Source organism: Epinephelus lanceolatus, chromosome 16 (genome assembly GCF_041903045.1).
Source record: "Epinephelus lanceolatus isolate andai-2023 chromosome 16, ASM4190304v1, whole genome shotgun sequence".
In the NCBI taxonomy this organism is placed as follows: Eukaryota; Metazoa; Chordata; class Actinopteri; order Perciformes; family Serranidae; genus Epinephelus; species Epinephelus lanceolatus.
The window spans coordinates 24,848,526-24,863,194 of NC_135749.1; the positions used below are offsets into that span (position 1 = coordinate 24,848,526).

The 14,669-nt window shown below is 40.6% G+C and overlaps 1 protein-coding gene across 1 annotated transcript in view; it reads right to left on the reverse strand.

The window, feature by feature from the left end:
- osbpl10a (oxysterol binding protein-like 10a) overlaps positions 1–12,530 on the reverse strand; it is a 119,530-nt gene extending 107,000 nt beyond the window's left edge. The window contains exon 1 of the mRNA XM_033637445.2: positions 11,848–12,530. Coding sequence (XP_033493336.2) covers positions 11,848–12,518 — 671 coding nt within the window. The 5' untranslated portion in view covers positions 12,519–12,530. The remainder of the gene's footprint in view (positions 1–11,847) is intronic.
- Between the last annotated feature and the right edge of the window lie 2,139 nt (positions 12,531–14,669).

Consider the following 14,669-nt stretch of genomic DNA (forward strand, 5'->3'; position numbering starts at 1 on the left):
ACCAGCAGCTCTATAGGTCGCTCTGTTGGTGGGGTGTGGTTGTTGGTTGGTCCGTTTGTACACAAAAATTTGCCTTCTAAACTTGGCATGGCGGTCAGGTGTTAGTGTGTGAATGTGTGTGTGTATAAGAGAGAGAAGTTGTGTTGTTGCACTGGAAATGGCCTGAAACAAAAAGGTACACAACTTCTAAACAGACTGACCAAATTTTATAGAAAGAAACGACAGACACATGCACAATATTTTGTCATGTCCCTTTCATAACTCATCGTGTACCAGCTGTTGTAGGGGGCACCGGTGACAAGTGTTTGTGTGTGAATGCGTGGATGCATGCAAATACGTGGTCACAGATATTGCAAATTCTGGCTTTACAAATAAGGGGCCTGACGAGAGCATTGAGATTCAACCAAAAAACTAAACATCAAGCTCAAAGCTCCAGAGTTAAGTGGCTTTTCTTTGTGGTTCAGTGACTCTACAAAGATTTTTTTCAACATTATAACCACAACAATAAAACCACTAATGCAGGTTCAAGTCTGAGCTTTGATCAAAATACTGCAAACACTTTGATTTGACAGTTAATTCCTGCCTTTTGGAAACAGCAGTTGACCAAGCAACCTTAACTTGGGGCCCAATTACTTGCTTTCCCTGGAGCTTTCAACCCTATCACATGGGCTGAATACAAATGTCTGCCCTCTGGACCTGTGGACAAAACCCTCATGGACTTCACTTGTACATATTGTGATGTGTTCATTGTCATCATGTAAAGTCTGCAGGGACAGAGACTGCAAGCCGCTATTACACAGGCCTTTAGGCACTGTATTTTGCAGCCTTTAGGGTAGGCTGCAATGATAAATTGCATTTTCATTACCTCTATAACCTATGCTCCTACATATGTCTGTACCATGATGTAGCTGAATCTTACTTCTGGTTACTTCTGGCCTACATGATTGAAGTAGCGTAACTATTAATAACCATTTTACACATTCATAAGTTTTGTTTTTTCAGTCTGCAACTAAAAAAAATCCAACATCATGTTTGTCTTAAAATAAATTGTGGGTAATTGAATCAGTGAAGTGTGGTGAAGTCTGCACCCCAAGCACACTCTCTTAAGGTCTGCAGAGAGTCCGCTTATGGGCCCCTTGTTGACTGGTTGATTTGTGGATTTGGACAGCCCGCATCATTCCCAGACTTCCCAGGAACGTGCTGGCAAAATCCACAAGTGTGCAAGTACGGTGAAGTCTGGACACGTGGATTCAAATGGTCATCATCAGCAGTCTGATATGACTCAGGTGTCATGAGACCATCCATATTGAGGTAAGAGTTTGAACATCTGCACTTGCATGGCAACTGAGCACATTCTACCGGATGATGAAGACAGTGTGGTACAATCAAAAGCTCAGATTAAATGAGTAAGCTGACCTAGAGTTGAGATGGTTTTGTCAACTCCTGAAAAAAATAAACCTACAAATTTTATTTGCAGCTACCAGCAAACAAACCAACACATAGATGGTGCAAAAGAAAACCAGGCTAAGTTTTTCTTCCTCTTCTCTGCCACAGAAACACCCTCCAGAGCCGCATCACCTCACAGCTTTGATCAAATAAATACGCCAGTGCTCCTTTTCCAGTGAGCACATCTGCAAAGAAATAATTCATCCCTCACAGAGAACTCCCCACCCTACTGACCGCTTAGGAAGACATAAATTTAGAATCTACACATGTAGCAATCCTCTCAGATCCAAGCTCGTACAACGAGATATCTGGAGAGAGCTGTGAATGTTTAGCACTCTGTGATCTGCATGCAAATGTTGGAATACTTCCATACGATGCACAAACACTCATCGGGCTAAGTAGATGAAAACCAGATTATAAACAAAAGACAGAGCAATATCTCTTGCATTAAAGTTTAACGCTAGACCTCATTTGCCTCTGCAATTTGAAAGCCTGAATTATCACACACTAAGCATGTGCAGCTGATGGTAATCAAACACACGCACACACATGCTGTAGGCCCTGTACTGTACGCTGCATTTTGTTACAGTCACAGCTCCAATGAATGAATCTCGTCTGACACATAATCATCTTTGTATCCCTGATAAAAGACCCAGGGCTCGGCAGAGATATCATCCCATAATCACTGCATGCACATTAAACATGTTTCAAGTGTGTGTATATAAGTCTGAGTGTGTGTGTTTGAGTAAAATACTTAATAAAAAAATAAAAAAAACTTTCTAGGTTTTTGATAATAATTTGTCTAAATCAACAATCCCCCCTGGTTATCTCCACCAGTTGTAAGCGTGGATGGAGGGTATCATGTGTTTGATCGTGAGTGTGCAGATCCGTCTGTCTGCAGGTAATCTCGCAAACTACTGGACCAATCAGTTTAATATTTTGTGTGCTTGTGTTTAACTGTACGTTCAAGAACCTCTTGTGGTTGTGGTGATTTACAGTTGTTGAATAACATGTTTTACTGACCATAGCTATGTTTCCATCCAAAAGTGATTCGAATCATTGGGAAATGCGCATTAAAAGAATTACAAATCTTGTGTGTTTCCATTAAATGTATGGACTTTGGTGAAAACTACGAATTCGTGCAAGTTTTCCGCAGAACTGGAAACAAAATAAGTCTTGCATTCTTCTTCTTCTACGTTTTCTGGTGGTTGGCAACCAGCTTGTAAATGCATTATCGCCTTCCCGACCCGGAGTGTGGATATCACCATGAAGAGAGGTGCGCTATATCAGACTTGATTCGAACATAACTGTTTCATACGCATACATTTAACTTTGTCGAAGGTAAAGACTTCAGGAAGTTAATGGAATATGTTGAGCCTGAATACACCGTGCCAAGACCTTTTTTTTAGACTAGCTGACTAGTCTTAATTAAAATTTTCATTTAGTCGACAGGAAAATTCGTCACCAGAAACATCCCAAATCAGGAGTAACAGTGCCAGTGGTTGGAGCTGTGCCACGTTCCGGCTGCGACCTGATGCTGTTCCGTCCACTGCACAGCGTTATACCACACCAGGAGCGTTTCAGAAGAGAACCGTTTTCCCTGCCCGATTTTGCAGCCTTGCAGATTTTGTTGATTTGATAATTTTTCCTTGATATTTGTGCTTCTACCATCAGTTAGTAATTAGGCTATGAAGTTAATTGGGTTTTTTTTGTCAATTTTCTGTTTATTGTCGTTATTTCCCACTTTGTTGTGCTGTAGCCTACAGACAAAGTTAATACCATTAAAAGTCCACTTATGCCGTGGCTCCATCAAAAATAAAAAAGGTGTTTTTTTCTTAGCTTCTGAGATCCTCTGAAACACGTCTGCTGGAATTACAAGAATTGTCTAGAGTGGCCATGATCAGCACAGGTGGCCACTTGGCTGCCTGGCAGAGATCTGCACCTTTTTAGTTGGTTTTGTTTTTGTCTACTTAAATTGGTATTATGGACTATTGTCCTTCATTTATTATTTATTTATTTATTTATTTTACTATTCTATGCAATATTTTTCATTAAAATTTAAAGAAAATAGATTTAACTTCCTGTTCCGTCACTGCATCACTTCTTTGTCAGTTTTGGATAAAGTCTTCTTTTTCTTACTCTTGCTGGTCCTGTATTACCACCTGCCCTATGAAGCTTTGAGAGACGATTTACTTCAGTTGCATGGAAAAAACGGAGTTGTACTACACTTCAGGTCACAATGAACTTGGTGTGTACAATATTGTTATTATCAACAAAAGAAACTACAAACTATGAACTACGGAAAGCAACAAAAAAGGAATGAACTCTGTCAGTTGAGGTCCTCACAAGTATAGTATGTATATGTTTGTGTAAAGAAACAAAATCTGGCTACCAAGCACATTTTATCCAACACACACACACACACACACAGCACTTACACAACATAACAGCACTTCACACTGACACATGGCCACCCACACAGTGGCAGAATTAGCTCCACTCAGGTCTGCTGCCCACCACGACACCACCTGCCAAACACACACAATGTGTTCCTCAGCATGATAAATATTGGAACGTGACTGACGACTGTAATTACTCCAGCACCACCCATCTCCACCAGTGCACCGCTTCTCCTCCTTCACATGTTTCTATAGATAAATGCTGCAGGCACTTAGAGACATTAACTAAACAACACAACCTGAGAAAGGATTTTTCTCTTCTTCCTCTAATGGATTTAGAAAAAGCCTGATAATAAAGACGGTATTTTTTAAATCAAAACCAGCTGCAACAAGAATCCTTCTGAAAATCCTCTTCAAGTTGTTTTCACTTGTGTGTTTCCACCTTGAGAAGAAAGCTAATGTATCATCTTTAATGTATTTTATATGGCGGAAAAAGCACTCATGAGCACAGGGACTAATGGGAAACTGAACAGTTGTGCATGTTGTTTCAATATATAAACAAATGTTAACAAAAGCTCTTAACACTGAACTGAAGGGAGACTGAAACCTGTTTTCACCACTAAACTCAGTAACATATCTTTTGAACACAATTAATTATTTTGATTATTAATATTTTCAGTTTGTTTACATTGGGTTTTTTTGTAAACACAGACAATGAACTATTCTATAAAGTTTATGAAAATACAGTCTGATCGCACAGAAATATGTAAAATGGACACAAACTCTTGACAATGCATTACATGATGGTGGGCGGAAAATGCGTTTACCTTATGTGCTGGCAACACGCAAACAACGCCAATATAAAGTCAGTGAGGATCTTTTGTCATGTCGGACACAAAAATTAAGTGTGCAGTAGGGCTGCAACTAACTATTATTTTCATTGTCGACTAACCTGTCGATTACTTCTTCGATTAGTCGACTAATCATTTTTAAAATGTGTTAAAATGTTGAAAAATGTCGGTGTCTCCCAAACCCCAAAATTATGTCATCTAATGTCTTGTTTCGTACTCACGCCAAAGGGTTTTAGTTCACCGTCATGGGAGAGTGTGTAAAGCTGCCAATATTTGAATGTAAGAAGCTGCAGTAAGAGCATTTTGGGGTGCTTTTATAGTACTTTTCTATGAAAAAATGACTCAAACCAATTAGTCGACTACTAAAATAGTCACCGATTATTTTAATAGTCGATTAGTCATCGATTAGTCGACTAATCGTTGCAGCCCTAGTGTACAGAGGGATGAATTCCGCGTAGGGTGGGTAAACGGGATAGTGAATGGGTCAATCGATATGGACCTTCAGCCAGGAGGATGATATTCATGTCCTAGTGAAACCAAAAGTCAACGTTGTCACGTGACTTTACAGACCGTACTTTTACATAGACAGTTATTCTAACCAAAACTAGGGCTGACCCAAATGGTAAATGGACCTGCACTTGTACAGTGCCTGTCACGTCTTCTGACCACTCAAAGGGCTTTTACACTACGAGTCACAGTCATCTATACACACAACACTTTCACACACCAGTGACTAGGTTACCGTACAAGGAGCCACGGTGCTACTCAGTTTTTAAACATTCACACATCGACAGCACAGCCATCAGGAGCAATGTGGGGTTCAGTATCCTGCCCAAGGATACTTTGAAATGCGGACTGGAGGATCCGGAGATCGAACTGCTGATCTTCTGACTAGTGGACGGGTCGCCATCAGGAGCAATGTGGGGTCCAGTATTTTGCCCAAGGATACTTCGACACATGGACTGGAGGAGCCAGGGATCGAACCGCTGATCTTCTGACTAGTGGACGACCCACTCTACCCCCAATACAGTTTTGTGACTCCAACTCACCCTGATCTAAAGTCACTTACTAACTGGGACAGTCTGACCCCAAGTTACAGGCTTCCAGAAACACTAGCAAGATGCTGAAAAAGTCAAGCATCTAGAGCAGTTTCTAAATTGACCAAGATGACCCCCGAAAAGTCGAGTGCCAAATATGCAAATAGAAACTGGCATATCACAAATTTCCATCGTGTGTAGCAAATCACCTGAAAAATGTCAGTAGCAGCTAATGCATCTTGCAGAATGTGTTTTGTTCTACCTAACGCTAATGTTACTGTGACCTGCATGCTAACAAAGAGGCTAACTGTCACATTATTTTAGATGCATCAAGTAAAAACTGATGTTTTGAAAAAGTCTGTCTTAGGCGGAATGTATACTTCTGTGTTGGATCGACGCTGTACCTACACTGTAGGCTCTACGTCAACGCAGAGTCTATGCCGTACCCTATGCTGTAGCCTAATGTGCACCTCCCCAGAAATATAACTACATGTTGCGGCGACGCAGACTGAGTTATCCTTCGGGGATTTATCCTGGCTTCATATGAGCAGCTAGTCACTAGACTAATTTATACAATGTAAAATACCATAGGCTTGTGCTGATAATTTAGCATGTTGTATTTGTTTGGAAAACGTGTTTAGCATAAGGCAGTTGTTTTGTCAGTGAACCTTGTGAGTTGTAATAGAGTCAAATTCCTTAACATTACCTTTGTTAAATGTTGCTGCTGTCCCTGGTTTTATATGAGTAGAGGAAAAGTCCGCTAGCTGCTAGGCTAATTTATACAATGTAAAATGCCATAGGCTTGTGCTAAAAACATTAGCATGTTGAATTTGTGGGGAAAATGTGTCCAGCAAAAAACAAATTCTTTGTCTGTGAACACTACGAATCACAGTAAAGCCGATCTGTGTACTTGTGTTTGAAATTGTCGCCATTAAGCCATGTTTAATGTGTTTTTAATGTGTGTTTTGAATCAACTAAACTTTACAGCACTTCACAGAAACCCCACTGCCTACCAATGTTTTGTAGGTGTAACTGCAGGGTGACACAGACACACCACCACTCAATTATAAATGCTCGGCGTAGGCCACATGCTTAGGCTATGGCGTAAGGGTCTGCTGGGACAGTCCTAACCAAAACCACAACATACTCCTATAGGTAAACTGGTATTTTTTGTTCTATAATCCTAACCAAACTGTCACCATTTCATAACCTTCACTATGTTAACGTCTTCTGCGATCACTCATAACAGACTGCACTGGCATGTTTTGATACTGACAACATTTCGTGCCTACCAAAAGTAATGCATTGTTAAGCGTTTGTGTCCATTTCACATATTCCTGTGAGACTGTGCTGGAAAATGTTGAGAATTTACAGGGTTAAAATGATTGTGTCTTTAATTATCACACATTATTGTAAGACACAAGGAGACAGCAACATCTAAAACATTTCAAGCTACTGTTCTGAGTAAAACTGTGCACTAATTTGCAAATTAAAGCATGCTGAACAGCCTCAAAGACAAAAAAAATCTTAAAATAGTGTTACAGAAAAATGATTGCTGACCTAAAAAGCAGTCCAAATCAGTTCCACTTACAGTTCATTACCAGCTTTTGTGCAAAATTTAGTTTTGGAAACTACATTACTGAAAACATGACCCAATCTCCTTTGTTCCTGGGTGTTCACTCATGGCCGTCATGCAACATTTCCCTCCGAATGGACTTTTTCTTTTTAAAGAAAATTGCTTTTTCCTCTGCTTTTCTGGACGTTTAAGTGACGGCCTCATGCGACAAAATATGACACAACATTTTAATGTTGTTGGAAAGGGTTAACTCATTTAAATCTCAGATACAGAATAAAGATCAGGGTTTGACTGATAGCATCCAACCTATGTACTGTGTTTGGACAACAGGGAATAAAAAAAACCTTTCAGCTTTCTTCAAAGGGAAACTACATTTTCCTTATGTTTTAGTCAGCACACATTCTCTGCATCTACACACTTGCATCTCTCCTTGAAAGCTACACCTTCACCTTCAGGCACTTCAAAATTGAAACAGAACAGGTGCCATCACCCCAAAGAACAAACTGATACTTTCATACCCTTCCTGATAACAACTCAGCTTACATCCCGCTCACAACACACTGCACATACTGCGATATTTGTTTGCATATGTGTGTGTGTGTGTGTGTGTGTGTGTGTGTGTTCAAGTTTTTGTAGGTGACAGAGAACAAATCCCACATAAACAGCAAACACAATTTAGATTTCTTTCAATAAATATCACGTCTTTGAGACGAACACGTGTGTGTGATGAAGCTTACACCGAGGTATGATTCCTGTGGGTGCATATCAAGACGCAGTTCAGTGCATCATCTGCCCGTCAGTTTAATGGGAGAGCAGGGAGCAGCCATTCTTTCTCTCTACCTCCGCCTCCCTACCTCACCCCTCTCTCACATATACACTGGCTCCCAGCCCAGATCACACAGTCTCTGCTTCCTTCTTCCCTGCAGCAACGCTACAGCGACAATGGGACAGTTATTTTTGTGCGCATATTGGTGAAAAACTAATTTCACTCTCAAATCACAAAACAGCTGCAGAACAGAAAGCCTGCATAATTCATGTTAACTGTGCAGAAGTTGCTTACAGGAATACTAACAAGAAAGGTCTTTATATTCCTCTGCAAAAACTCAAACTACAACCAGACGTTTCACATGTGGCTCACAGCAACAGCAACTGTAGGCTTTGGTAATATTTTCAAATTAAACACTCACTCATAGCTTCTCATAAAAACTGACTGGAGTGAATCGGACAGGGCAGGGAGTGAACCCATAAATGCTGCATGAAGTACAGAGTTGCACAATAATGCACCGCTGTGATCTCCACAGTTGTTGCTGAAATACTCAGCACTTCATTATGAGAGCGGCCGCAGTGTTTCATCAGCAGCAGAACATCAGGAAACAACAGGATACGAGCGCAATGTCCATTTAAAGCAATAAAATAAAGCAATACAGTGATATCACCAACATGCATCAGGCGAGAGCGCACATACAGTGAGCACAGCATTTGTAGATGTTTCAGGCTAAAAGTCCACCTACAGAATCCAATCCAACAGCCCTACAATAAAGCCTATCTTTAGGAATCTTTTAACTAAAATGACAACGATTAGTTGATTAACTGATTGACAGAAAACCCCTTTTTATTATCAGTTAATCCATCAAATAATTTGTAGGCAAAGATGGGAAACACTTTCTACTCCCAGGTTCTCATTTGTGAGGATTTGCTGCTTTTTTGTCTCATTAATTAAATATCTCAAGGGTATGAAGTAGAGCTGCAACTATTAATTGCATAATTGTCAACTATCAAATTATCACTATCTAATATGATAATGAATTAATCGATCTGAGTAATTTCTTGAGGAAAAGAAAGAACTGTCTGATTCCAGCTTCTTAAAATCGAAATGGAAACTGGTTATCTTTGGGGTGTGGACAAAACAAGACATTTGGGGACGTCATCTTGGGCTTTGGGAAACACTGATCAGCTTTTTTTTCATCATTTGATATTCGACAGACCAAACAACTAATCAATGGATCGAGAGAATAATATACAGATTAATCAACAATGAAATTAATTGTTGGTTTTAACCCTAGTAGACTTTGGCACACGTACATAAAATGTCAAAAAATACTGAAAAAAGCTCAACAATTGGTCGGTTCATCGAAAAAAACATCCTGCAGATTAACTGATGATGACGCAGTAGCTCCACACAGAGCTACAACCACAGTAGCTCTGTGGTTGTTTGTAAAAAATTGGGAACAATGCTTTACAGCTGCAGTGATTAGCTGATTAACCCTTTGAAACCTGAGCAAATTGTCTTGATTTCTGTCAAAAACATGGGGAGAAGGCAATGAGCAATGAAAGAGGAAATGACCCCAAAAAATTAACAAGAAATTAGTAAAAGAAAAAATAAAAAAAAAAAAGTTAAAAAAAAAATAAAGTTAAAACAAACAAACAAGGAAATGACCTGGAAAAGGTGCTTAAAATTATAATAATTCTGTAACAAATTTTTAAATCTATAATAATAATAATAATTTTCCTTTGTGTTTTTTGAATAATTCTGTAAACCCATTAATATTTTTTTAAATTGTTGGACATTTCTTTGCAAGTTGCTCTTCGCCTTTTTTTTCACATATTTTGGGGAAAAAAATCTCACCAATTTGCTCAGTGTTCAAAAGTTTAAGCAATTAGTCAAATAAAAGAAAATCAATCAACAACTATTTTGATCATCGATAAATCATTTGTCATTTTCTAGAAAAAACACCAAACCTTTGATGTTTCCAGTGTCTCTTAACTAAAGATAATTTGATTCTTTTCTGTTTCACATGTGATAGTAAGCTGAATGTCTTTGGAGTTTGGGACTTTTTGAGTACATCACCTTGAGCAGGTAGTGTTCACAATAGTCTTTATAAAAAAAGATAAATTGATTAAACAAGAAAGTAGTCAGCAGATTGATGATTAATTAAAACAGGGCTCTGCAATGTATCAATATATTGATATCAGAACATGAGCTTATATCATCATGTTTGGTCTTTTGCTGGTTTTAAAGGCCGCATTACAGTGAAGTGATGTAATTTTCTAAACTCACCAGACTGTTCAAACTGTTTTATTATTCGCCCTTACCTATGATCAACCGTTCAATATCAATATAACTTCAAGGTATTTGGTCAAAAATATTGTAATATTTGATTTTTCCATAATGCCAAGCCCTACAGTCCATCATTTTAGTCAACTTTCTAGAAAAAAAACACCAAATATTTGATGTTTTTAGCCTCTCTAAACTGACAACTTAATGCTTCTTGTGTCATATGTAACAGCAAGCTGAATATCTTTGGGTTTGAAACTTGGTAGAATAAAACAAGCAATTTGCATACCTCACCTGTCGCAGGTATTGCTCACAATTGTCTTCACAGACAAAGGAAATAATCCGCAGATTAACCAATAATGAAAATAATCATTAGTTGCCTTTAATATATGTATGCCCATTACACAGTTGGACAGTAAACTAAGAGGATAAATTAATGTGTAACATTGGCAGTGTTTCTAAATTAGCTGCAGACTGCAGATGTATGCGCTGATACCAACAGTGGCCCAAGCAGCAGCCATTATATCAGCCCAGATGTTTTATTGGTCTAGCTCTGAGTCGAATAATCAATTAGTTGATCAACAGAAAAATTGACAAATACTGTCTGGTCCCAGCTTCTCAAGTGTGAAGCTTACCGGCCTTTATTGGTCTTACATTATATTAAATTGAATATTTATGGGTTATTTAGAAGGTGTCATGTGTCTTGTGTGCATTCATCACCGTTTGCTGGTGTTCTATAGATTAATCAAAGAATCAATAAGCCAATCAAAAGAATAATAATTAATAACAACAGTAATCAGTTGCAGCCATACTGGGGTGCATCATACTGAGATGTGTGTCTGAGGTTTTGACCAACCAGATCTCAGCACATGAGGCACCATCGCATTAGAAAAGGCAACACAACTACAGGGCTGCAACTCACAATTTTCAGTATTGATCTGTTGATTATATTTGACAGTCATCATTTCCAGAGCTCAAGGCAGATTTTTCATTCTGTCTGACCAACAGTTCAAAAGCCATTTCAGTTGTTGCAGAGGACTGAGAAAACCAGCCAATATCGACATTTGAGAAGTAAAAAAAATGTTTATTTTTGGCACTTTTGCTCAAGAAATTACTTCACTAATAACTACAAGAGTTGCCATTTCAGCTCTAGTTACAAAACCATTCAATCTAGCATCAGAAATGACTAAATCTGTAAATTTTATGATCTGATTCTGTAGTTATTAGTGTCTGATGACCTTATAATAGTCAGTAAAGTAGTTTATGAGTAGGCCTATGAGGCATGATGTGCAGGATTTGGATTTGAACCCCCTCACCTCCTCACCCCTCCTCCTCCTCCTCACAGTGACGTGGTGGTAAAAGTGCAACGTGGACGGGGCAAATAACAACACGAAGCCATCTGACACCTGAACCCAAAGTGACTTTAGCCTCACGCTCCCCTACCCTCCTCTCCTCTCTCATCCAACTCCATCCGTGTGCTTACCTGTTCTGCCAGCCTTGGATCAGGTTGGTGTATTTGCTCAGAACTCCTTCCAGCTGCCTCTTGCGCGGCTGTTGCTGCTGCTGCAGATTCATGCTGTTCCCCAGCACAGCTCCCCGGCTGCCTCCTGCTCCGGCCGGGCCGCCCAGAGAGCCGGAGCCCGGGCTGTGCGACCCGCTCCTCCCGGGCTTCCTCGTTGATGAGTTCCCGCGGTCCGACGAGGAAGAGTTGGTTTTGTTGGTCACGGGATGCGCACTGCAGAGCGTCTTGTCCATCCTGGCGACGGGACGGCAGAGCGCAGGAGGAGGAGGAGGAGGAAGAGAGGGGAGGAGGGGACGGGGATGGAACAGAAGCAGCAGCAGCAGGGAGGATTTCAGCAGAGCATAAGTGGTAAACACGGCGATGTGTGTCTGTTGGACTAAAGCGGAGGCAGTGGATGTGCATTGACTGCGCTGCGCCGGTGGTTTACGCGTCCCTCGGTGAGTGAGAAAGCGGACATATTCCCCAGTGGTGTTTGTGTCCTGCTCCCTCCTCTGCAGTGCGCGGCTGTGAGGCTCTGTGGGTCTCCTCCAGCGTTTTCCTGGTAGGAAGGGTGAGCAAAGCGCAGACACTCCCACTTCACTCTGGACCTGCCCCCGGATATTGCAATGCAATCCTATTAAACACATCATCATACCAAAAAAAGTAAACCCCTCCCCTCCAAAAAACCTGCAAATGCCAGCAGGAAAAGCCTTCTATGAGTCATACGTAGGGCCGATACACATCGAGACTTTCTTCATGATATCTTTAAGGGCGGAGATTTGGAAATGCTGACAATATCTGAATGCTGTTTCATGCATTTTTATTTATATTTATCTAGCAATGCAATGCAAACTATGGTATAACTAATATCCTACATTAATGCCAATTAAAATCACATTTTGTAAGGAGATCTCACATTAGATGACAAATTTAAAAAAGAGTAATTTATTGTCTTACCTTGATGTTTGATTACTTTGACTCAAAAAGTGCAGAGGAATTTGAATTTTGAAGTCTTGAGTCCCGTCTGCAGTCTTAATATCTAGCAAATAAAAGACTGTTAAAGTGGTCTAGAAATTAGAAATGCTATCTTAACTCAAATCATTCAAGATAGATAGATAGATAGATAAATAGATAGATAAGTGTGGTTGAACCACCAGGAGGCAGCATTGCAGATGTTCAGGACAGCTACAAATACCTTGAGGTCCCGCAGGCAAATGGGAACCATGAGGAGGCAGCAAGGAAGTCTGCCACAGCCAAATACCTACAAAGAGTAAGGCAGGTCCTGAAAAGTTGGCTGGATGGAAAGAACAAGGTCCAAGCAATCAAAAGGTACGCCCTGCCAGTCATCAGATACCCCGTTGGTATAATAAGCTCACCAAAGGACATAGAGGCCAGTGATATCAAGACAAGGAAGCTTCTCAAAATCCCAAATCCAGCGTCAAAGCCACTGTCCAGGATGAAACAACCAAGATCCAGGAATACATCAGGAAGATGGCCCCCAAAGATGAGCTGCTAAGTGAATACCTCAGGCAGCAGAAACCTGAGAATGCAAAAGAGGATGAACCATAGTGGAAGGACAAGCCCCTGCACAGCATGTACCACCGGCAGATTGAAGACGTGGCCGACATCAAGAAATCCTACCAGTGGTGGAAAAGGCACAGAAGCACTAATCATGGCAGCACAGGAACAGGCACTTAGTACAAGATCAATAGAAGCAAGGGTCTACCACACCAGACAGGACCCCAGGTGCAGTTCAGCACATAACAGCAGGGTGTAAGATGCAGGCAGGAACAGTGTGCATGGAACGCCATAACCAAGTAGCTGGCATAGTGTACAGGAACATCTGCACTGAGTATGAGCTGGAGGTCCCAAGGTTACAATGGAAGACATCACTTAAGGTGGTGGAGAATGACCATGATCCAGATCCAGACTGACAAACTGGTGATGGCTAACCAACCGAACATCGTGTTGATGGACAGACAACAGAAGAAGACAGTGGTGATAGATGTAGCAATCCCAAGCAACAGCAACATCAGGAAGAAGGAACACGAGAAGCTTGAAAAATACCAAGGGCTGAAAGAGGAGCTAGAAAACTTGTGGGGAGTAAAGGCAACAGTGGTGCCAGTGGTAATGGGAGCACTCAGGGCTTTGACCCCTAAACTGGGAGAGTGGCTCCGGCAGATTCCAGGTATAACATCTAAGGTCTCTGTCCAGAAAAGTGCAGTCCTAGGAACAGTTAAGACGCTGTGCAGAACCCTCAAACTCCCAGGCCTCTGGTAGAGGACCCAAGCTTGAGAAAGACATACCACCAGCCCTCACGGGAGCTGAGGGGTTGGAAGGTCTTTTGGGGTTTTTTTGTTGTTTTTTTCCCAGTCCTTGGTGTTGTAGTCTTCATCTCAGGCTGTAAGCACAAACATCTACCATCAGAGGGCAGGGTAGCAGCCTCTTTGTAGCCTGAGAGGCAAAACACAGGGCAAATAAGTCTGCAAATTAGGGAAGAAATGTGTACTTGTGAACCCAACATTTAGATATAATTTTTGGCCAAATATGTGAAACAGAAATTTGTTACTATGTCTAACATTAAAATGATGTAACACATATGTACATATTTTTTAACTGATGTCTTCCACACTGTCCCCAGTTGGCAGTTTGGTGTATCAGCACTGTGCCAATTGGATTAACTTCATAAACCTCTCTACTGTGGATGCACATGAAAGTTTCATTTTGTCATCATCTTATCTCCCACAGAGACAAAAACAAATAGCACTTCTGTCTAAAGTTGCCAGGTTAGACAGTGGAGAGAC